General features: G+C 40.1%; 1 protein-coding gene across 1 annotated transcript; it reads left to right on the forward strand.

The window, feature by feature from the left end:
- Nucleotides 1-3415: 3415 nt before the first annotated feature.
- Nucleotides 3416-3934, forward strand: LOC138895904 (uncharacterized). Its single transcript, XM_070180659.1, has one exon. The coding sequence runs from the start codon at nt 3416-3418 to the stop codon at nt 3932-3934; it is 519 nt and encodes a 172-aa protein (XP_070036760.1).
- Nucleotides 3935-26202: the final 22268 nt, after the last annotated feature.

Here is a 26202-nt window from a genome sequence, read left to right on the forward strand (position 1 = left end):
TTGGTATAATACATTTGTATAAATTTGGGTATGACGGGGCCCAGTCCCATCCTTTATACAGTTGTACACTCTGTTAGAGGTCTGTAGACAGTCATGTATAGTTGGATAGTATGTGGCCTTATCGGCTCGCCCTACCGTATTCCATATATATATATATATATATATATATTTATTTATTTATTTATTTTGGGCATGCTTTCCCACGTATGTTGTTCATATGAATCGGTAGTTTATTTCCAAACGTTATGCATGACCTACACTTATTTCATATTTATATCTTAGACGAATTCTTAGGGGTGCTCGATAGGTAGAACTCGGGCACTCGTCACGGCCCATCGGTTTGGGTCATCACAGTTGTTGCTACCGGCATATGGCTAATGTGTTACACTATGTGGTTATACCTTGTGGATTTATACATGAGATGTTATAGCTTGTTGAAGATTTTTTAGTGTGTTTGTGTGATAATAGGTCCCTTGGTGGATGTGGAAATTTGATTCTAAGGCTTATCAGCATGAATGGAAGGAATAATCTTCGGTTGAGATGATATTGTCGAGCTTATGTGTATTGGGGTGACGTGGGAACACCTGTGTATGTGTGTGTGGTGAGTTCATACAATGATTTGAGGATTTTGGAAAGACTATAGGCACGTTCGAGGATGAACGTCTGTTTTACAAGGAGCGAATGTAACGACCCGATCAGTCATTTTGAGATGGCCGGATTCGATTTTCAGATGTTTTCGGATTGATTTGGATGAGTGATTCTCATTTTAGAAGCTTAAGTTCAAAATGTTGATCAAGGTTTGACTTTTGTGAAAATGACCCAGGAACGGTGTTTAGAAGGCTCCAACAGGTTCGTGTAGTGATTTTGGACTAGGGCGTACGCTCGAAATATAATTCGGAGGTTCCTAGGTTGATATGACTCGTTTTGTCGAAAGTTGGCAATTTGAATGTTTAAAAATTCCTTAGGTTTGACCATGGTTTGACTTTATGACTATCGGATTTGGATTTTAGTTTTGGGACTTGGAATAGGTCTGTTATGCCATTTGGAACTTGTCTACAAAGACTTGAATCATTCTGAGTGGATTCGATAGGAATCAGATGCGTGGTTGTGTTTTTAGAAGTTCTTCAGTTTTAATGTAAAGTTTCATGCATTTTGATGTCCGATTCGCATTTCTAGCTGCTATGTTTGGTGTTTTGATCACGTGGGCGAGTTCATGTGATTTTCTTATACTTGTGTGGATGTTTGTTTTGGAGTCCCGAGGGCTCGGGTGAGTTTCGGACGCGTTTCAGAGTGTTTGAAGGGGGTTTCAGTTCTGCTGGTTTTTGCACAAGTGCTTAAGGTCTCGCATTTGTGAGATATGTTTCGCATTTAGAATCCTCACATTTTCGAGAAAAGGATCGCATTTTCCAGGTTTACTGGGGATTGTCAAGTTCACATTTGCGAACAAATTGTTCGCTTGTGCGATGGGGGTCTGGGCTAGGCTGGATCGCATTTGTAATCATCATAGTCGCTTTTACGAAGTGTTCCTTGTTCGCATTCGTGACATTAGCAAGACTGTGATGGATATCTCTTTTGTGATCATTCTTCGCATTTGCGGGGTTCACATTTGCAAAACCCAGGTTGTATTTGCGACACCTGCATCTGACTATAAGGGCTGGAAGTCGTGATTTTTGTCTCATTTCATATCTAGGAACCCTAGACTCGTTAGGAGGTGATTTTAGTCTCATTTAACACATAATCATTGGATACATGATTTAGATAAATTTCAAACTACATTACATGATTATATATGAGATTTAACATCAAACTTTTGAGAATCAAAGTGATATTTTGGGAAAGTCTGTCTATGTTTTGAAAATTGAAAATTTGGGATTTGAGAGTCGAATTGGACTCGAATTTTGAAACAAAACATATATATGGACTCGTGGGATTATGTATAGTCAATATCTACCCTTGGACTCGGGTTTTGATCGGGGGGGGGGGGGGATTAACTTTTGTTGTCTTATGAAGAATTATACAAAGATCATAGTTTTACTTATTGGAATTAGGTTCTCTTGAATTATTTGATGTTATTAAGTTGATTTTGGTTAGATTTGAGCCGAGCGGAGGTGAATTGTAAAGGAAAAGCTATTTTTGAGTGTTGATTTGGCCTAGTGAGGCAAGTATCTTGCCTAACATTGTGTGGAGGAACTACCCCATAGGGATGGGTTTAATTGCACTATTTGAATAATGTGAAAGATGTGTACACGAGGTGACGAGTGTGTACACGGCCTTATGTGTGGAAATTGACCAGTTTAGACTCTTAGGCTTCTTTCATGCATCTAATTGAAGTTGTCATATCATGTTATTCTTTCCATTGTTATGTTTACTCTTACATGCTATATTTGAAGTTGTTAGTACATGTCCTCTCTTTTGTTATCAAGCTTACTCTTATATGCTTTAATTGAAGTCGTTAGCTCGTTTATTGTCATGCTACCTCTTTTATTCTTGAGTTATTCTTATTTAAAGTTCCATTACATGTTACCCCCTTTATTGTGGATTTCGTCTTATATGAAGCCATTATTACATGTTATCTCATTCATTGCTGAGTTTATTCTTCTGTTTCATTGTGTTGTTGTAATTCTTATGTTGATTTACTAGTCATGTTCCATGTTATTGTTGTTGTAGTTATTGTTGTACTCAGTGTTATTGAGCTGTGGGATATATATTATCGTGGTATTGGTAATGTTATTTTGGAAATATTGTGGCATATGATTACGTGTGGTTCTAATTAATATGTTTCTTGTTGTGACGGCACATGTGGAATTGTTGAGAGGATTGTCGGGATGTGTTGCACGTGAGTTGTCCGTGCTATTGTTATTCTTGAGATTTGCACATGCGGCGAGATAAGGCGGGATATATATGTTGAGTTTGCGCATGTGACAAGAGAAGGTGGGATGATTATTGATGCACGTGTGGCAAGACATGGCAGACATTTATTTTATTATTGCGCACTCGGGGAGACAAGGTGGGCTATGTCGGGGATAATTTGTGATGGCCTGGGGGCATTGGTATTGATAATATTTGTATGGAGGTGTGACCTTCTTGTGTGTGTCATGAATATTACGGGTTTTGATGGGTTATTTTTCAATGTGCTATACGGTGTCTCTAAACTTACCTGTTGAGTTAAACTATGATAGTACACTTGCACAAGCATACACCGTAACATGTCACCTATATCGTTCCAGGAATATGAATCTCGATGTTTATTAATCATGTACATGTATTATTGTATACTTACTTTCTATGTGTAAATTGGACTGATGGAACGTGAGTTGTCCGTGCAGATAAGAGATATTGTTACAGTTGGCACGCGAGTCATCCGTGCAGATCTGAGGTATTATTGGTATTGGCACGTGAGTTATCTGTGCAACACATGAGTTGTCAGGTTAAAATTATTAAGGAGCAGTTGAAAAGTGCTCAGAGTCATCAAAAATCCTATTCGGATGTTCGTCCCAGAGATTTAGAGTTCAAGGAAGATGATTGGGTATTCTTGAAGGTTTCCCCCATGAAGGGTATAATGCAGTTTGAAAGGAAAGGGAAATTGAGTCTGAGGTATGTCGGGCCATACAAAATCATTCATAGGATTTGTCAGGTGGCGTACAAGCTTGAGCTACCACCCGAGATGTCATTAGTGCACCCGGTATTCCATGTGTCTATGTTGAAGAAGGTAGTTGGAGATCCGTCAGCTATTGTGTCGGTTGAGACCATTGAGGTTAATGAAGAACTGTTATATGACGAAATTCCAATTGCCATTCTTGATATGCAAGTCCGAAAGTTGAGGAATAAAGAATTTACCTTCGTGAAGGTGTTGTGGCGAAACCAGCAGGTTGAAAAGGCTACTTGGGAGGCCGAGGAAGAGATGAAAAATAAGTATCCTTACTTGTTTGTATAAGCTATGTAACCTTTCTATAAAACCGTCGCCTATGGATTCTTGTATCACTTGTTCAATTAATGTAAAAGGTGCTTCTTTCTAAATATATTGTATGTGAGGCCACAGTTAGTTTTGTTATGAGTTATGTTAAGTCATTGGATTATATATATGTTTTGAGGATGTTTTTTGGGCTCTCTGACAGGTGGATAGGCCCATTTACAGGGGAAACTTTAGCAAAAGTTTTGGAAATTCAGGGAGTTAGTCGAATTTGGGGTTGCTGGTGTGTGGTATGAAAACTGAGTTGCATAGGATGCTAATAGTGACCCTTGATCTTCATTCAAGAACGAATGATCTTAAGTGGGGGAGGATGTAAGGCCCCGTAAAATATTTCCTAAAAACCGGGGTTCCGTGATGCCGGGGTAGGCGTAGAGGTTAATAATAGTAGAAATTCTTCGGACTTTTCCTAAAAAACAGGGTTCGGACTTTTTGGATTGAACAGTGCATTGGAGAGTTGAAGGAAAATATTTTACAGAGATAGGCATGAGCCTCATAAAGGATCAACTCTCTCAACCCATCAGCATTCAGAACACAAATCTGGGCTTGAAGCTGTATAACACCATCCTACCCAATTACGACCTTCTTGGCACCATCCTGCTGACCGTGCCTTTCAACACAAACAAATAAGGATCATCCATCTAGTAATCCTTGTTGCGCTCCAATGAAGATGACTGCACCACAACATAAGCGAGAACCATTCTAGGCTCCAGAACATCCAACCTCACGAACTTGTTAGCCAAGGCATGATTATCCATGGCCAATGGTCCCACCTATGCCAGAATAAATACCAAGCTACCCATGCTCTCCGCCTTCCTACTCAAGGAATCGGCCACCACCTTGGCCTTCCCCGGATGATATAGTATGGTGATATCATAGTCTTTCAATAACTCCAACCATCTCCGATGCCTTAAATTAATATCCTTTTGTTTGAATAGATGCTGGAGACTCCGATGGTTGGTATATACCTCACATGGCGCGCCGTTGGACTCCACTACTTCCATGTTGCGCAAAATATCATGGCAATGGTCCAAGAAGTCGGAGCATCCTCTGAAGGTGCACCGATAAAGTCAAGGAAAGGAGGTAAGGGTTCTTGCCTGAGATGTTATTGATAGATAAGGAGCCAGTGCGGGACGTAAGTTAAGATAAAGGAAATGACCCATGAAAGATTACGCAGAATATTGATTTGAGAATGAGCCAATGAGTAGTTAGTAGTTGATTCAGGAAGAGCCTAGTTATGGCTAGACAAGAGGATATAGACAAATCAATAGATCGTGCAAGATAAATAGAGTGAACCCCAACATGGGGAATTCAGTCTCGCAGTTATGACATCGTGACCTTGAGAAATATTCGGATAGGAGTTGGGGTAGTTAAAGATACCGTATGAGTGTTAAGGGAAGACAGTCAAAACTTCAGTTCGGGAGCAACCGTACAAGCATATAAGTATGGAGGTAAGTAACTAAGGAATTTTATATGTGAGTACGAACATCAAAAATTCCGTCTAGTATACGATGTATTAAGCTCGCAGCCTTGCAAAAATCAGAGGGTCTTCCCTAAGTACTACAATGAAAGACTAGCGGAGGAAATAAGGATAAAGGCTTTAACCAAGCACAGTCACCTAAAGAGGAAATGGTCATGTAACAATAGTCTCACAACAATATTGTATGCACAACATCAGCAGGTGGCACGTATCGTGGATAATGAACGGGAAGAAGAAATATATATATATATATATATATATATATATATATATATATATATATATATATATATATATATATCAAAATTAAAAGGTGATATTCAAGATCATATGGGTTGTATGGAATTCCAATATGTGTGGGCACTAAAATAAGCTAAGTATGCACGCAACAAGGAGGCAAAACGACCAGTAAAAGCAATTGCTTGCGTTTAAAGAAAGTTGAGAAGGAATGAAAAGAATTATTCGATCAATGATCCAGAGATAATTACATAATGAATGTTCCTAAGATTTCGGAGTATTATCCATGCGGCATATGTGTTGACAATCATACAGCCGTAGAAAATTTCGGTATAGGTTAAAAGAAAGAATTGAGCCCAGGTCATAGACAAAAGATTGAATTGTTATAAGATTGTATCATGGATATTCCATAGTGTCCATGAAGGGCTAAAGTAATAACTACTGCCATGAGCCGTAGATCGGAAGATAGCTTAAGCCTACATAAAGGTTAATCAGAAGGATGAGGAAACTAAAGAGTTACAACAACGAAGTAAATCAGGAGTCTGATTATTGGACCTAGAAAATTATAGAAATTGCGCTTGAGAACATGTCAGAATCACTCTTAATATCAGAGGTGCAAGAGAGATAATGCAACAACCATATTCTATAATGGCTCTATAAGGAAGCCAGTTAGAAGAAGTACCAACCTTATAAGAAGTCGGTATGAAGCTCTCACCAGATTGTGTATGCACCAGAGGTGCAAGTATTATAATAGAGCTTCAAGTTATGGATGTGAATTATACCTATGTGGAAGGGAGGTCATGAAAGAGATAGAAGATACGATGTGAGATTTTAAGGTAAGTAAGGTAAAGGTGAACAACGTACAAGATACTCAAAGGCAGAAGATCGTGAATAGTCCATGCTTCGGATAGAAGGTTAGAAGCACTGGGATTCAATATCCAAGAACGATAGCAGTGTCGTTAGTGGCGTACCTTCCAGCCTATGGTTTCTAAGTACCGAGAGATCTAGTTAAGAGAGTAAAAAAAGAGTTAGAGACGATGTGATGTCTTGCTTAATGTTCCAGAATAACATAAGGGAATCAATGGTGCAAGCAAGTTGAAAGAAGGTTGTGAATAGTATAAATAGATACGTAGAGGTCGCAAGCTAAAGTATAGTAAAGCGACAAGGTTTTATGACAGGAGTAAGGATGAGAAAGGGCGAGTAAGAAGGTGATGAGAATGGGTCAGTTCTCGAGATTAAGCCGATGAAAACAAGAACAACTGATGGTTTCTCTAAGTTATAGAAGGCTCAATATAGCCTGAATGAACTCAAAGGAGTCCAAGACTAGTAACATTTAGAAGAGATGGAATGCTGCCCTGGTAGTGAAATGAAGGTGTAATTGTGACAGATAAAAGATAAAGGTTGGGCCTTCGACTAAATAATGATTTGAAGAAAGAAAAAAGGGAGAAGGAGAAAAGATTTCGCGAACGACACGAGATCAGAATACCCTCATAAGGCGAATCACATCGAGATACTATGAAATATGATTACGGAAATCACTTCAAATATTCCTCGATGCAACGTAAGCCCTAGTGGCAAGGTTTTACGTAAGAAGTTTCAAATTATCAGTGGTATATTGTAGATCATTATTGAGGAAAATCATAATGGATGGACAAAAGTCACAAAGTATAAGCTTAGATTAGGTCGTCATTCGTAAGATGAACAATAATGAGGAAGCATTAAATGACTTAGATTTATACATATGGGATAAGCAACAAGAGTAATCTAGAATTTGGTAGCAGACCTCTGCAACGATAAATTGAAGTATGAATTATGGTATAGTATGGCTTAAAGCTAATGACGCCCAGAGGGACAACTTGACATAATTTTGTATATGTTCACAAAGTAAAGCCTAGAGATTGGCTAAAAGCTGGAGGAAAGAGAAGAGAAGAGTCGCATAGGCGCACTTACAAAGTCAGAGTCATACATGCTGCATGATAGAAGGTAGCAACAGTTACGAGATTGGAAAGATTCTAACTACAAGTCGTGGTATGAGAAAGAGGCCTAAAGAAGGGGAATGCCTTGGCCTTTGGGATTCATTCACAGAACAATTGCCTAGATGGCAAGAGGAGTACTAAAGTAATAGGAAGGCATAAGTCATGAAAATGAAAAGTGCATCAGTCAATATTCGAGAACGAATGTTCCAAAGAGGGAATAATGTTACACCCCATATTTTCGTACGTAAAAGTATGCCATAAGTGAATTGATGAAAACTCGGGAATGAGATGTTACATCCCGCATTTTCGTATGTTAAAGTTTCGACGTAAGATAATCTACATAAGTCCGGGAATAAGATTATTTTGAGATTATTTTGGGATTATAAGCATTATGCTATTTCAAACACGTGATGAGTAAATTCGGGAAGGAAAGAAAGTAAGAAAATAGAAGAAAATGAGTTTCGTCGAAGTTTGGCAATTTGGGATAAGATACGGTCCAAGCTATAATACCCCGTATTTATGGACTAGTGCCATACAAGGTACCGTATGATCATAATAGTATAATGTATAAGGGTGTATTAAAAATAAATAGTATTTTAAGTAATTTGAGATAATTCTTAATTATATGGGAAATTGGTTATTATTGGGTAATGGGAGATTACCTAGTTAATTAAGGAATTATTGGGTGATTAATTAAGCACATTTGGATAAGCATTACACTTCAAGGTGGCAGCAAATTAAGGCCAAGTTGATGACTCATTAGTCATTAGGATAGGTGGCATTAAGGGGTCGTTGGGCAATCTATCAAGATAACACATGGAAATTACACTTTGCCATTAAAAAAAAACGTAGAAGGAATATCAAGTTAGTCATCTTTACAAATGATATTCAATTGATATCAAATTCATTTTTGGAGGAGATGTTGGAAGGTCACATAAGACTTCATGTTACAGCAGCAACGACTATTCTTAGATTAGTAAAGCAATTCATATGGAATTACACTACGTAATAACAACGGGATTTTTACGATTCTAAGGGAGTACGGATTTTTTTCCTACTCCAGGTATGTTAAGGCTAAGCTCTTCTTTCATTTTGGCATGATCTCGTAATTACATGTGTTTGATAACGAGGCATAAAGAGAAGTTCATACTCCCGAATTTATATACATTATCCTAGTCCCATAAATTACAGTATTCTCCTTATCGGGACTTCATATTCAATTGAGTATTGTCTTCTTCCAGTAAAGAGAGCATAGAGCCTATTTATACAGTATTATAGTATTTTCATTATCATCGAGCTATAATCGATGGGCAGGCCCCTATTGGGCAACCTCTGATCAAATGGTAAGTTATATACCGAGCCTACTATGGCCGAGCGCCTATGAGCGAGCCCAGTTGGTCGAGATACAGAGCCTAGTATGGCCGAGCGCCTATGAGCGAGAGCAGTTGGTCGAGATATAGAGCCTCGTATGGCCGAGCGCCTATGAGTGAGCCTACTACGACAGAGCAGTTATATATATATACCGAGCCTTATTGGGCCGGACAACTATTTTACTTACTATATTGAGAGAGTTGAGTCAGTATCAACATATTATCTTTGACTCCCAGTTTCTTTTAGTTATTATATTACCAGTTCAGTTTCAGCTTTCAGCATAGTGCCTTACATACTTGGTACATTATTTCGTACCGACATCTCTTTTGCCTGAGGACGCTGCGTTTCATGCCCGCAAGTCTCGATAGACAGGTCGAGAGTCCTCCAATTAGGCGATCAGCTCAGCAGAAGATATTGGTGCACTCTATTTGCTCCAGAGTTGCTGGTTTGGTCAGTATGATTTAGATGTGTATGGTTTGGTATGGCGGGGCTCTATCCCGACCTTTATGGCAATTATGTACTCTTAGAGGCTTGTAGACATATGTCGTGTACGTGAAAGATTGTACGGCCTTGTCGGCCTATGTTTTGAGTTTATAAATGGTCATGTTGGCATATTAGGCCCGTATGTCACGTGTATATGATGAAGTAATAAGAAAGATACGTTACGTTGGTACTCGATTGTGTAAGGCACCGGGTGCCCGTCGCGGCCCATCGGTTTGGGTCGTGACACAACCTGTTCTCCACCTCTATGAAAACCTCTCACCGACTGGCCTCCACCTCAAACTAACTAACTACCACCTCGGACAACCTAGCCCCCTACTGTGACATGGCTCCCTACATCCTAGTACGATACTTCCTAATATGACCCGCATCCCCGCACTCAAAGCATACTTTCGAATGACATGGCTGCTGAATCTGAGACTTACCCTGACAAACCGAATAACCCTTGTAATAACTCTTAATCAGTGGTGCACTTATAGGAGATAGAGGTGCAGTGAATGATAACTGCTCAGATTGAGATCCATAAGCACTATGACAACCTAAAGTACCATGTGCAACCTGTAGGCTCGACTGTACCTGCCTAATAGGATGGTCTCTTCCAAAGGAACCAATGCCTCTATAGGAGGCACCACACAATCCTCCAAAATGATAGGGCCTTTTATAAGAGGTCGTCTCTCTCGCCCGACCTCTAATACGCTCAATCCTCTTGGCAATCTCCACTACCTAAGAGAAAGAAATCTCAGTCTCGGCCCCTTTGGACATCTGAAGTTCGATGCCATATGTAAGAACCACTATGAACCTCCACACCTTCTCCCTCTTAGTAGGTATCAGGATTTCTGTATGCAAAGACAAATCCACAAATCTAGTCTCATACTGAGTAACAATCATGCTATCCTACTAATGACGCTCGATTTGACTGTGCAACTCCTCTCTTTGAGTGAAGAGAATAAACTTCTCCAAGAATAACTCTAAAAATTAAGCCCATATTAGAGGTGGTGATCCCACTAGCCTGCCCTGATCATACACCTGCCACCACTTCTTGGCAGAACCATACATCTGAAAGATGGTGAAATAAACGTTCACGGTATACAACTCACCCATGTGTCACGAAGATGTACCGTGACTTGAAGCAACATTATTGGTGGGGGAAGATGAAGAAAGACATTGTTGGACATCTCTCCCGGTATTTGAATTGTCAACAAGTGATGTATGAACATCAAAAACCGGGTGGGATGATTCAAAAGTTAGTGTTACCAAAGTTGAAGTTGGAGCACATCACTATGGACTTTGTGGTAGGCTTATCATGGACCTTGAGTAAGTATGATGTTGTTTGGATCATTGTGGACTCTTTGACCAAGTCCGCACACTTTCATCTGGTGATGAATTCCTATTCTTCAGAGTAGTTGGCTCAGATTTATATCAGGGAGATTTTGCACCTGCACGATGTTCTCATTTCTATCATTTCAGACCCTGGCACGCTGTTCACTTCACACTTTTGGAGAGTTGTGCAGCATGAGTTGGGAACTCGATTTGAGTTGAGCACCACATTCACCCTCAGACGAACGGGCAGTCTAAGGACTATTCAGATTTTGGAAGACATGTTGAGGGCACGCTCTATTGACTTTGGGGGTCAGTGGGACCCGTTTCTAGTCGAGTATTAGTCGAGTATCCAGATGGCTCCATGCGAGAACTTGACCTATGAGGAAGAGCCGGTGGCTATTATAGATCGGCAGGTTTGAAAATTAAGATCTAAGGATATTTTTTCTATGAAAGTGTGTTGGAGAGCTCAGCCGATTGAGGAGGCTACTTGGAAGACTGAGTCCAACATGAGGAGTAGATACCTGCATTCTTTTACCAGTCCAGGTATATTTTTATGTCCGTTCAAGGACGAATGTCTCTTTTAGAGGTGGACAATGTAACGACCCGATAAGTCGTTTTGAATACTAGCTTTCCTTTTTATGTTTTGCCACTTTTCATAGCTCAATTTGATGATTTATGACCTGCATACGTGATTCGTGTCGATTTTCAGAAAGTTTAAATCAGAATTTTTAAACAAAATGTGATTTTTGACTTTGAAATGGCTAGAGTTGATCACGGTCAAAGTTTTTGGTAAACGACCTCGAATTGGTGTTTCGACGATAACGGTAGGTTCATATGATTATTTTTGACTTGTACGCATATTTGCTTAGGGTTCCGGGTGACCCCAGGTCATTCGGCACTTTATGTGGAAAGTTGGAAAATTGAGTTTAACTTTGACAAATCTTAGGTTTTAATGATCAATTCTTGCTTTTTGATTTTATTTTGATGATTTGAGCTTGCAAGCGAATTTGTATAATGTTATTACACTTGTGTGAATGTTCGTAGTGGAGCCCGAGGTGCTCGGGTGAGTTTTGGTTAGGTTGCAGACTGATTTGGTATAACTGTTTGTTACAAGTGTTGTTAATCTGCAGATCTCGCATTTGCGAGGTTCTGTTCGTAAATGCGAGCCTCATATTTGCGAGACAATGCTCGCATTTGCGATATGGACTGGGACTGGGCATTTCTTTTCTGCGAAGAATGTATCGCATTTGCAGACTGGTGGTTATCGCAATTGCGAGATTTGTGTTTCATTTGCTACACTTGGCTATGGTTGGATAGCTTCGCATATGCGAAGTTTTATTCATGTTGGCAAGGGGTTGGACCTTCGAAACTACGAAGGACTCGTCGCATTTGCGACAACTAGGAGACTTAAGAACAAATTGCATTTTCGATCAATGGTTTACATTTGCGGACGTCGCAACTGCAAACAAGAGTTCGCAATTGCGACACCTGCATATGGGTAAAATGTAAAGATTTTGGGACTTAGCTCATTTTATACCAATTTAGAGGCGCTTATTAGAGAGCAATTTCTTCCCAACATCATAGGTTAGTAACTTTAACTTGTTTCCATTCAATTTCCATTACTTTTTCATGAATTTCATTATCATTCTATGATTTATAGAGTAGAAATTGGGGGGGTTTGTTAGAAACTGGGATTTTTGTAAAATTTAAGACTTAGACCTCAAATTGAGGTCGAATTTCGAAACAAAGCACATATATGAGCTCTGGGGTGAATGGATAATCAGGATTTCATCTTAATTTTGTACTTAGACCACGTGGGCCCATGTTCACTTTTTGTTAACTTTTTAATTATGTTAAAGATCGAACCTTTTTTGTACGAGGGTAGTTTCTAAAGCTTCTTTTGACATGTTTGAATAATAATTGACAAGATTCTAGTGGTTTGGAGGCTTGTTCTAAAGGGAAAGCCGTGTTGAATTGCTGACCTTATTTCGAGAAGAGGTAAGTGTTGTGATTAACCTTGATTTGAGAGAAATAGGTCTTTATTGTCCTATTTCCTACATGATTTATGTGTGGGGACAGCGTATATACGAGGTGACGGGTATATATGTGCTGTCATGGGTTCAAGCATGCAAGGTGTACTACTTTATTGCATGTCATTAATTATACCATGTCTTCATTTAATCCATGTTTTTTACTTGTTATGTGCTTTTACTTGATTTATGTCTTTACTTGTTATATGCATACATTCAGTTGATACTTCTATTTAATTGTTCAATGCTTCAATTTATTCATGCCTTTATTTATTATCCGCCTTAACTTATTATATGCTCTCACATGTATTAGATACATGCTTCTACTATTTCGTGCCTTTACTTGACTTATTGCCTTTACTTGTTTCCTGTTTCACTCTACTATGTTACATCGGATTCCCTTAGAGAATTGTGCATTTCACTTTCCTTTTATGTTATGTTGTGAAATTCCACATATTTGGTTGTTACTGATATATGGGATCGGTTTGCACACCACAACAGTATTATTATATATTGGATCGGGTTGCACGCTGCAACACTACTATTTTATATGTCGATCGGATTGCACATCGCAACGGTATCATTATATATGTGGATTGGGTTGCACGCTTCAACAGTATGTATGTGTGTATATATATATATATATATATATATATATATATATATATATATATATATATATGTGTGTGTGTGTGTGTGTGTGTGTGTGTGGGGGAGAATCGGCTTGCATATCGCAACAGTATCGGTATTAATATGTAAATCGGGTTGTGCGCCACAACAGAAAAGATGAATTGGGGTTATTTTTGGTTGTTATGCTCCGCTATCATGTTGTGTTGTAAGACTGTGATGTGATGAATTCTGGGGCCCTCTGTCATTTACTCTTGTATTCTGTTTGTTATGTAGTTATTCGTTTTCTTTATCTCATTATTGCTTCTCTGCTTACTACTCGTACAAGTTATAGTGAGTGTCTTTTAATAGCCTCGTCACTGCTTCATCAAGGTTAGACTCGATACTTACTGATTACATGGGGTCGGATGTACTCATACTACACTTCTGCACTTCTTGTGTAGATCCCAGTGTTTGTACCAGCAACGTTCAGAGGTGATTCCTTGGACCCTTTCTTCCAAGAGACTTGAGTTAGTGCAGCTTGGCGATCGAAGACCCTGGAGACCCCTTCCTATCTTTATCTACATTTTATTATTCTAGGTAGTATAGTATTTTCATTTCAGACTTGCATTTAGTATTATTAGTGGCTCATGTACTTGTGACACCATATTATGGAGATTGACTTAGACGGCGTTGGTTATACTCCTATTATACATTTATGCTATTTCACTCTTTTACTATTTCAAAGTATCTTAGTTATCAAATTGTTTTAGTTATTGTGCTATGATGGCTTGCCTAGCAAGCGGATGTTAGGCGCCATCACGTCCCCATGGTTGGGATTTTGGGTCGTGACAAGTTGGTATCAAAGATTTACGTTGCATAGGTCTCATGAGTCATGAGAAAGCTTGGTAGAGTTCTAAAGATATGTTTAGAGGTATGTACTTATCTTTTATATGTTATAAGGTTTAGGAAATTTCCCTTTCTTTTTGTCTCTATCGTTCGACTTTGTTCTATCATGAAGTTTTAAATCTTTCTTCTCATATTCTACCTCTTATAGTGAGGACACGTTCTTCATCTGTAGAGGATCAGGAGCAAGAGCCCCAGGTTGCAGCCACTACTAGGGGTAGGTACCTGGGCAAGGGAAGAGGCCGAGGTAGAGGTAGAGCTCAGTCTAGTGCACGCGCAGTGACACCTATTATCGGGCATCAGATAGAGCAAAATGACAAGATTACATATTAGGTTGAGTCAGTTGGTCTGGCTCAGGTTCTAGAAGGGTTTATTCCTACACTAGTGCTTCAGGATGCCTTAGTCTGCATGGTTGGTCTTAGGTAGATATGGCTCAGGACGGGGTGTTTCCTGTGGCACCCGCCGTTTCTCAAACCGAGGGAGGAGTTCAAACTCCTGCTACTTATAGTCCAGAGCAGATGGCACATAGTGCATGTGATGTCAGCTGATTAGTTGAAGAGGTGGGATACGTTCATTAAGTTGTTTCCCTCTCACTTTAGAGGGGCACCTTCAGAGGATGCGCATGAGATTTTGCACAACATAGGGATAGTGGAATCCCACGAAGTTGATTTCACCATCTTTCATATGTATGGTTCCACCAAGAGCCGGTGGCAGGTGTATGGGTAGGGCAGGCCAACGGGATCACCTCCTCTCACAAGATCACCTCCTCTCACATGGGCTTAGTTTTCCGAGTTATTCTTGGAGAAGTTTATCCCCTTCACTCAGAGAGAGGAGTTCCACAGTGTATTGAGTGCCTTCAGCAGGGTAGCATGAATTTTACTCAGTATGAGACTAGATTTGCGTATTTGTCTCGCCATCCAGCTATCATTATCCCTAATGAGAGGGAGAAGGTGCGGAGGTTCATAGAGGGTCTTACATATGGCATCAGACTTCTGATGGCCAGAGAGGCCAAGACCAATATTTCATTCACTCAGGTAGTGGATATCGTGAGGAAGATTGAGCGCATTAGAGTCCAGGAGAGAGACACGACCTCTGATATGAGACCCGTCAGTTTGGAGGATTCAGTGGTGTCTCGTCTGGAGGTAGAGGTTCCTTTGGGAGAGGTCATCCTTTCAGGCCGGTTCAGTTGGCCCTTTAGGTCACACATGGTACTTCAGGAAATTATAGTGCTTATGGACCTCGATCCGAGCAGCTAGCATTCAGTGCAACTCCAGCTCCCATTAGTGCACCACTGACTCAAAGCTATTACATTGGTTATTTGGGTCATCAGGGTCAGTCTCAAATTCAGTAGCCACATCAGTCGAGAGGATGCTTTGAGTGCGAGGATGCAGGACATATCAGGAAGTACTATCCTATAATGTAGGGAATCATATCACATCCGGGTACTCGTGCCATGATTCTGCCACTGGTCTCTTCACCACCCGCTCAACCAGCTAGAGGCGGGGGCCAGGTAACCTGATGTGGTGGTCAGTCAGTTATAGGTGGTAGCTAGTCAGTGAGATTTCGTCCTAGAGGTGGAGGACACGTAGTTGGGGCTCAGCCCCGTTGTTATGCATTTTTGGTTCGTCCCGAGGCGGAGTCGTCAGATGTAGTTATTACAGGTATTATTTTAGTCTGTCATAGAAATGCATTTTTGTTGTTTGAATTGGGTTCTATATATTCATATGTGTCTTCATGTTTTTCTTCGTATCTGAGTATGTCTCATGATTTTCTCAAAGTCCCTTGTTCTGTGTCTACACCAATTGAAGATTTCGTAGTAGTTGATCGGGTGTAATAGCCTTTTGTTGTTAGTATTAATGGTGATGATACTATAGTTGATCTGTTGTCGCTGGATATGGGAGATTCTTAGCAATTCTTGCTATGGATTGGTTGTCCCCATATCATGTTATCTTGGATTGTCATGAAAAGACGATGACTTTGGCCATACTAGGGTTTCCTAGATTAGGGTGGAGCGGGACCATTGGTCATTCCAGTGGTAGGGTGATCTAATATTTGAAGGCTCGGCGTATAGTCGAGAAGGAGTGTTTCGCGTATTTGGCTTACATTCAGGATTCTAGTGCAGAGATGTCGTGCCCCGACATTGGGGAGCATGACCGGGGCTCAACAGAGTTACCTCGGTCGAGCAAGCCTGCACAGTGCCTTCTACCCAACTCACCCACAAATAAAGAGAAGAATACATTTCATTAATAAGTCAATAAGAAGTCATGTGAACAACACCGGTTCATTTCTATTAGTTACGTCACTATCAAGTCTTCAAAACAGTATGTTGTACAATCAAAGTTAAAGTGGAACAGATGATACCATTACAACATTTTTAGTTAACTTTCCCAAAAACATATACAACCCACACTATGTCTACGGAGCCTCTAACAGGAACAGAAGAGTGATATGATAGTGCCAGCAATAAGGCCCCAGCTATACCTCAATATGCTATGTATAAAGGATAAAAGATACAAGGCCCCGAAATGAAGTGGGGCATACCAAATCAGCTGAGGAGAGGGTGTGTTTCTATCATTGATCAATACCACCTGCTATGGAACCACCTACATCCATTAAAGATGTAGCGCCCCCAGCAAAAGGGACGTTAGTACATATGGAATAGTACTAGTATGTAAAACTAAACAACCTCTCAATAGGACGAGCAACAGTAAACGGAGAATAAAACATGATATCAATAAGGGACTCAAACGGTATCAAAGTGCCACATTAGGGGAAACGTAAATTTCAAGTAGGTTTCGGTAATTTAAGTTGGGAGATCTTTAGCACCGATATACCACCGTGTTTTAGCATGGATACCGATCTCAGCCCGACCGGCTAAGCTGTCTCACCCCATATATACACCCACAATACCACCGTGTGCGCGGCATAGCGTCCGATCTCAGCCCGATCGGCTAAGCCGTCTCACCACAATGCCGTGGGGGTCGACATTACATCACATCTAGCTAGCAATAATCTCATCCCATTTAAGGGGAAGACATCTCAACACACCAATCTCATCTTAAATAAGGGGAAACAGTCTCATCACATTAACACGAGGATTTACCCCTCAATCACTCCTACACCGGCACGTGTAGTTTCGGGGTTATGTTGTTCTGACCTACCCTTTCTCGGTGGCTAATCGATACTCCCAAAGCATTTTTTATTAAAAGTATGTACATCTCAATTCATATTCTTTTACATGTCATTCATTTTATCGACATCATTGGCCATAACACAATATCATTCTTGGCATATTGGCCGTATTTCATAATTCAACTCACAATTCCATTTTCAATCATTATCATGAATAATCAACATCAAGGCCTTTCAAATTAAGACTTTAATCACATACTTGAGAAAATTAGGGCCTTAGGCACATATGACTTCTTACACAATTGACATGGTAGCTTTCATAAGAATTCACGCTTTCAAATTATAACATAGTAACACATAGCCCATACTTAAACCACATCCGCAAACATTAACTTAACATAGAAAGAATCTTTGAAATACATATTGAACACATAATTATTTCGACACAAGGCTTATTTGACAACAATTCAATTTATAAAGAGCATCACGAGACTTACAAGGACATTATGGGGTTCAATTCTAAGAGAAGGGTTTAGCCAACATACCTTGCCTCAAGCTTTTTTAAATTACTACAATGTTCCGGAATTCTTAGCTTCTTCGATCTATTTGGAATTACAGAAAAATTGAACACAAATTAGGAGAGAATTTATGGTTCCAGCTCATTTGAGCATTTTATCAAACACTAGATGGGTATTATGATTTCAAGGTCCTCCCATGGTAGATTCTTTGACCCCACTACCCAAAGTCTACCCAATTTAGCTCAACATTCTTCCCCCAACCCTTGATAGTACATGCATGTAAAAATAAACAACTCCCATACCCAAGCATTGCCTTACTAATTACCTATTATCAATTAGAATCATGAAATTGAGGGCTATGGAGTAGAAACTCAACTCTAGGATGAAGACCTAGTGATTTCTTCTTACAATTTCTTCAACTTTGAGCAAAAATTGATGGATGATGGGCTTAGGAACTCCCCCCCCACTCCTTGGCACTCCCTCTCTCTAGAATGTATGTTTTTGCTTCAGAAGTGGTCCATTACTCTAATATATCAAAATAGGGTCGGGTAAAAAAATTAGAAAAAATGAGCCCCGTCACAAATCTGCGGTCTCATATGCGGTCCGCGAAATGGCCTCCGGAACTGGGCACTCCTGCCCCACTCTATGGCCATTATGCGGTCCGCAGACCTGTTCTGCGATCGCATAATGCGACGTAGAACCTCCCTTCGGAAAAATCTTCATGCTGGTTCCGCGATCGATGTGCGGCGCGCGAAATGGTTTTTACGACCGCATAATTGACCGCACAATGCCATCCAAACTTGGCCAGTTTCCTACTTCACTCTGTGGCCATTATGCGTCTGCATAGTGGGCCGCAGAAATGTCTTCTTCTGCCAAAAAATTTCCTTTACTCCCCAGCGCACTGTTCAACCGATTGTTCTACATTCTTCAACACAACAGCCTACTTTGGCACCCCGCAACCCCGGGTTTTTAGGCAAAATTTATGGGGCCTTACAAGATCCCCCACTTAGGATCATTCGTCCTCGAATGAGGGTCAAAATTCAGCATTAGCGCACAATGTGACTCAGTTGCTACAACACACATCAGGAGTTCTATTTTTTGACTAACTCCGTAAATTTCCAAAAATTTCACCAGAGTCACCCCTGTAATTGGGCCTATTCACCTGCTAAAGAATCCCAAAATCAGTCCTAACAACATATACAGGAACCAACGACGTAACATAATATTAAAATAATGTCAGTCGTGGCCTCACGAGCAGTATACCACCAAAAAGGAACACTTTTAACATCAACAGTACAAATGATACATAATTCGTAGAAGGTAACTCTTAGCATTTTCATAGAACACAACTTTATAAATACATGGCTATTCAAACAAATAAGGATATTTCTTTTACATTCGTCAACACAAAAGCCTACTTTGGCACCACAAAACCCCGGGTTTTTAGGAAACATTTATGGGGCCTTACAAGAGATTCCTCCAATCGATTCGGTACCGGTTGTGAGGGAGTTTCCCGAGGTGTTTCCTACAGATTTGCTGGGTATGCCACTAGAAAAGTATATTGACTTTTGCAATGATTTGGTTCTGGGCACACAACCTATTTCTATTCCACCATATCGTATTCCTCCATCTAAGTTTAAAGAATTGAAGGATCGGTTGTAGGATTTGCTTGACAAAGGGTTCATTAGACCAAGTATTTCACGTTGGGGTTCGCCGGTGTTATTTGTTAAGGAAAAGTACGGATAGATGAAGATGTACATTGACTCGGTAGTTGAACAAAGTGACTATCAAGAACAAGTATCCATTGCCGAGGATTGATGATTTATTTGACCAGCTTCAGGGTACCAAGGTATTTTTCAATAAGGTGAAGATTAGGCCATCGGATGTCCCTATGATATCTTTTAGGACTCGTCATGGTCATTATGAGTTCTTAGTGATATCATTAGGCTTGAATAATGCTCCAGCATCCTCGATGGATTTAATGAACCGAGTGTTCAAGCCTTATTAGTATTCCTTCATGATTGTCTTCATTGTCTTCATTGATGATATTAGTACTCTCTTAGTAGTGAGGAGCATGAGCATCACCTATGGATTGTACTTTAGACTTTGAAGGATCATCAACTATATGCCAAGTTTTCAAAGTGTTTGTTCTAATTGGACTTAGTCGCCTTTTTGGGTCATGTTGTGTCTTCTAAGGTTATCAAGATAGATCCTATGAAGATAGAGGCAACTCACAATTGGCCTAGACTTACTTCAGCTACATAGATTCGGAGCTTCTTGGGTTTGGCGGGGTACTATCAATGTTTCATAAAAGGGTTTTCATCTATCTAAGCCCCATTGACAAGTTGACCCAAAAGGGTGCTTTTTATAGATGGTACTGTTATTGCCCATGAGTTCGGGGTCTTGCATTGTGTATTGTCATGCATCGTGTATTGGACTTAATATGGTATTGATGCAGGATAGAATGGAGATTGCCTACGTATCCCACCAGTTGAAGGTCCATGAGAAGAATTACCATGTGCATGATTTGGAGTTTGCAGCCATTGTTGACGCACTCAAGGTTTGAAGGCACTATCTATATGGTGTGCCATGTGATGTCTATACTAACCATTGGAGTCTCCGGCATCTATACAAGCAAAAGGATCTTGATTTGAGGCAGCGGAGATGGTTAGAGTTATTGAAAGACTATGTTATCACCATACGATATCATCCGCGGAAGACCAATGTGGTGGCCTATGCCTCGAGTAAGAAGGCGGAAAGCATGGGTAGCTTGAATTTATACCGACATTGGAGAGACCATTGGCCATGGATGTTCATGCCTTGGCTAACAAGTTTGTGAGGTTGGATTTTTTGAAGCCTAATAGGGTTCTCGCTTGTGTTGTAGAGCAGTCATCTTTGGTGGACAGCATCAAGGCTCGTCAGTTTGATAGCACCCACTTTTTGGTTTTGAAAGACACGGTGCAGCGGGCTGGTGCCAAGAAGTTCTTGATTGGGGATGATGGTGTTCTGCGGCTTCAAGGTCAGATTTGTGTTTCGAATGTTGATGGGTTGAGAGAGTTGATCCTTGACGAGGCTCATAGTTCATGGTATTCCATTCTTTCATATGTCACGAAGATGTATCTTTACTTGAAGCAGCATTATTGGTGGCGAAAGATGAAGAAAGTCATTGTTGGATATGTCTCCCAGCGTTTGAATTGTCAACAGGTGAAGTATGAACATCAGAAACCGAGTGGGTTGACTCACAAGTTAGTGATACCAGAGTGGAAGTGGGAGCGCATCACTGTGGACTTCGTGGTAGACTTTCCACAGACCTTTAGGAAGTACAATAATGTTTAGGTTAGTGTGGACTATTTGACTAAGTTCGCGCACTTCATTCCGGTGATGACTTCCTATTCTTTTGAGTGGTCGACTCAGATTTATATCGGGGAGATAATGCGCCAGCACGGTGTTCCCATTTCTATCATTTTAGATCGTGTCACGTAGTTCACTTTATACTTTTTGAAATATGTGTAGCGTGTGTATGGCACGCGGGTTGAGTTGAGCACATATCACCCTTAGAAGGACAGGTAGTCCAAGCTGACTATTCAGATTTTAGAGGACATGTTGAGGGGATGCTCTATTGACTTCAGGGGTCAGTCAGACCAGTATATTCCTCTAGCGGAGTTTTTGTACAACAATAATTATCAATCAAGTATCTAGATGGCTCCGTATGAGGCCTTATATGGGAGGCAAAAGTGCTCTCCAATTGGATGGTTTTAGCCTAGTGAGGCTAGATTGTTGGGGATAGACTTGGTTCATGATGCTTTGGAAAAGGTGAAAGTGATTCAGGAGCGGCTTCGTATAGCACTGTCCAGGAAAAATAATTATGTGGATAGGAAGGTTAGGGATGTGGCTTACATGGATGGTGAGAAGGTTCTTCTCCGAGTTTCACCTATGAAGGCCGTGATGTGATTTGAGAAGAAGGCAAGTTGAGCTCGAGGATTATTGGCCTGTTTGAGATCTTGGAGAGAGTTGTGGAGGTTGCTTATAGGCTTGCATTGCCTCTTAGCCTAGCGGTGTACATTTGGTATTTCACGTTTCTATACTTTGGAAGTACCATGAGGATAGCTCACATGTTTTGGACTTCAGCACGGTGCAGTTTGACAAGAACTTGACCTATGATGAAGAGGCGGTAGCCATTTTAGACCGGCAAGTTCGAAAATTAAGATCTAAGGATATTCCTTCTGTGAAAGTGAGTTAGAGAGGTCAGTTGATTGAGAAGGCTACTTAGGAGTTCGATTCCATCATGAGAAGTAGATAACTGTATCTTTTTACCAGTCCAGGTACATTTCTATGTCCGTTTAAGGACGGATATTTTTTTTAGAGGTGGAGAATGTAACGCCCCGATAGGTCATTATACTAGCTCTCCTTTCTGTATTTCGAGACTTTTCGTAGCTCAATTTAATGATTTATGACTTGCGTGCGTGATCCTTGTCAATTTCTGGAAAGATTAAAGGAGAATTTGTAAAGAATATATGATTTTTGACTTTGAAAAAGCAAGAGTTGACCACGGTCAATACTTTTGGTAAATAACCTCGAATTGGTATTTTGACAGTTCCGGTAGGTTCATATGATGATTTTAGACTTGTACACAGGTTTGGTTAGGGTCCCGGGTGACCCAAGGCTGCTTCGGCACTTTATGTGGAAAGTTATAAAATTGAGTTTAACTTTGAAAATCTTGAGTTTTAATGATCGATTCTTGATTTTTATGTTATTTTGATGCTTTGAGCTTGCAAGCAAGTTTTTATAATATTATTACACTTCTGTGAATGTTCAAATTGGAGCCCGATGGGCTTGGGTGACTTTTGGATAGGTTGCGAACTTATTTGGTATGACAGTGTGTTGTTGGTGTTGTTAATCTGCTAATCTCGCATTTGCAAGGTTCTACTCACAAGTGTGAGCCTCACATTTGAAAGGTTCTACTCGCAAATATGAGCCTCGCATTTGCGAGACAATGCTCGCATTTGCGATATGAGATGGGGCTAGGCACTTCGCTTTTGTGAAGCATGTGTCGCATTTGCGGATGGGTTGTTACCACAATTACGAGATTTGTATTGCATTTGAGACACTAGGCTATGGTCGGATAGCTTCGCATATGCGTAGCTTTGTTTGCTTTTGCAAGGGTCTGGACCTTCGCAAGTGCGAAGGATTCGTCACATTTGCGAAAACTGAGAGGCTCACGCACTGATCCCATTTGTGATCAGTGGTCTGCATTGGCAGACGCTGAAATTGCAAACAAGAGTTCGCAGTTGTGATACCTACAACTGGGTAAAATGTGGGGATTTCGGGTCTTATATCATTTTACACCATTTTTGAGATCTAGACTCCATAAACGCAATTTTGGAAGAGCAATTTCTTCCCAACTTTATTGGTTAGTAACTTTAACTTGTTTCCATTTAATTTCCATTACTTTTTATGAATTTCATTGTCAAATCTACGATTTATTGAGTAGAAATTGGGGGTTCTGGGTAGAAAGAAGGAATTTTGTAAAATTGAGATTTAGACCTCAAATTGAGGTCGAATTTTGAAAAACAAATCACATATTCGGGCTCAGGGGTGAATGGGTAATCGAGATTTGGTCTTAATTTCGAATTTCGACCATGTGGGCCCGATTGACGTTTTATTGACTTTTTAAAATATCTTAAAGATCGAAACTTTTTCGTACGAGTGTAGTTTCTAAAACTTGTTTTGACTTGTTTGAACAATAATTGACTAGATTCTAGTGGTTTGGAGGCTTGTTCTAAAGGGAAAGCTGTGTTGAATTGTGGACTTTGTTCCGGAAAAAGGTAAGTGTCGTGGTTAACCTTGATTTGAGGGAATTAGGACTTGATATGCGAGATGACGGGTGTTTATACATTGTCATGGGTTCAAGCATGCAGGGTATACTACTTTGTTGCATGTCTTTAATTATATCATGTCTTCATCTAATCCATGTTTTTACCTCTTATGTGCTTTTACGTGATTCATGTCTTTACCAGTTATATACATGCCTTCACTTGTTACTTGTCTTTAATTGTTACATGCTTCCATTTATTCATGCCTTTATTTATTATACCCCTTTACTTGTTATATTCTCTTACCTGTATTAGATAGATGCTTCTACTATTTCATGCCTTTACATGCCTTATTGCCTTTGCTTGTTTCCTGTTTCACTCTACTTTGTTACATCGGATGTGCCTTGGCGAATTGTGCGTTTTACTTTCTTTTATGTCATATTGTGAGATTACCCGTATTTGGTTGTTATTGATATATGGGATCGGATTGCATGCCACAAAAATATTATTATATATATTGGATAGGTTTGCACGCCGCAACAGTATTATTTTATATGTGGATCAGGTTACACGCTGCAATAGTATTATTATATATATGGATCATGTTGCACGCCGAAATAGAATATATATATATATATATATATATATATATATATATATATATATATATATATATATATATATGGAAACATGGTGTGTGTAGGGGGAATTGGGTTACAAGCTACAACGGTATTGGTATTGGTATGTGGATCGGGTGTTGCGCATCGCAACGTAGAAGATGAATTGTGGTTATTCTTGGTGGTTATACTCTGCTATCGTATTTTGTTGTAATACTGTGATGTGATGATATTCTAGGGTCCTTTGTCATTTACTCTCTTGTTTCGTTTATTATGTAGTTATTCGTTTTCTCTATCTTATTATTGCTTCTCTGCTTACTACTCGTACATGTTTATAATGAGTGTCTTGTCATAGCCTCATCACCACATCACCGAGGTTAGGCTTGATACTTACTAAATACATGGGGCCGGTTGTACTCATACTATACTTCTGCTCTTCATGTGCAAATCCCGGTGTTGGTCCCAGCAGCGTTCAGAGGTGATAGCATAGACCCTTTTTTTAGGAGACTTGAGGTAGTGCTGCTTGGCTATCGTATGCCCTGGAGTCCCCTTCCTATCTTTATCTATTGTTTATTGTTCCAGACAGTATTGTATTTTCATTTCAAACTTTTCTTTAGCATTATTAGTGGCTCATGAACTTGTGACACCAGATTCTGGAGATAGATTTAGACGGTATTGGTTGTACTCCTATTATATGTTTATGCTATTTAACTTTTTTACTATTTTAAGGTATCTTACTGTCACGACCCAATTCCTCCTATACGCTGTGATGGCGCCCAAAGTCGCCAGTAGGCAAGCCAATGGTGAACTAGCCATGTGTTTATTCTTTTTACCAATTTCGAAATAGTTTACTTTTATTTATTAAGTAAATAAGAGGTGAAAATTTTAATAAAATAAAGCGTAAAAAAATATAAGAGCAAGTGTGGTGTAACAAATACTCAAAAGCCATCAAATGTCTACTAGCATGTTTCTAAGACCTGGTGTCACAAGTATATGAGCTACTAGTAGAATATACAAAATACTAAACTACTGTCTGAAATAGAGTAGACAGAAAGAAATGCAAAAGAGAGACTCTGGGTGCTGCAGAACGGACTCAGAAAGTAGCTCACCACTAAGCCTCAGGGTATTGGGGGTGTGCGTGTAATGCCCCGTAAAGTTTTACCTAAAACCCGGGGTTTCGTGGTTCAAACTTTTTGGGTTGAACAGTGCGTTGGGGAGTTGAAGAAAATTTTTGGAAGTGCAGGGCATTTCTGCAGTCCATTCTGCGATCGTAAAATTGATATGCGGACTGCAGATCCGCCACAGATTTAAGCAGAAACTTGGGAAAAGTTTTGGACCCTTATGTGGTCCATTATGCGGCCGCATAATCATTATGCGGGCCGCATAACTCATCGCAGACCCAGTATGAAATTTTTCGGAGGGGGAGTTATGCGGCGCATTATACGACCGCAGAATTGGTCTACGGACCGCAGACCGGCTGCAGAACAAGGAAGAATTGCCCAGTTCTGGAGGGCCATTGTGCGGTCCATTTTGCGGACCGCAGAAGCGTTATGCGGTCGCATATGCAGCCGCAGATCTGTGTCGAGGGTTCATTTCTCTAATTCTTTTTACCCGACCCTGTTTTGATTAAAAGCCCTTGGGGCTCATTTTGAGAGAGAAATCTGATATTTTTATCCGACCCTATTAGAAAGAAGGGAGAGTGTTCTAGAGCGAGAGAGGAGGAGACCC

This window comes from Nicotiana tomentosiformis, chromosome 7 (assembly GCF_000390325.3).
Source record: "Nicotiana tomentosiformis chromosome 7, ASM39032v3, whole genome shotgun sequence".
NCBI lineage: Eukaryota > Viridiplantae > Streptophyta > Magnoliopsida > Solanales > Solanaceae > Nicotiana > Nicotiana tomentosiformis.

Bases quoted from the DNA above. Each gene is read 5' to 3' on its own strand.
- LOC138895904 (XM_070180659.1), top strand. From the start codon at position 3,416: ATGAGTTGTCAGGTTAAAATTATTAAGGAGCAGTTGAAAAGTGCTCAG.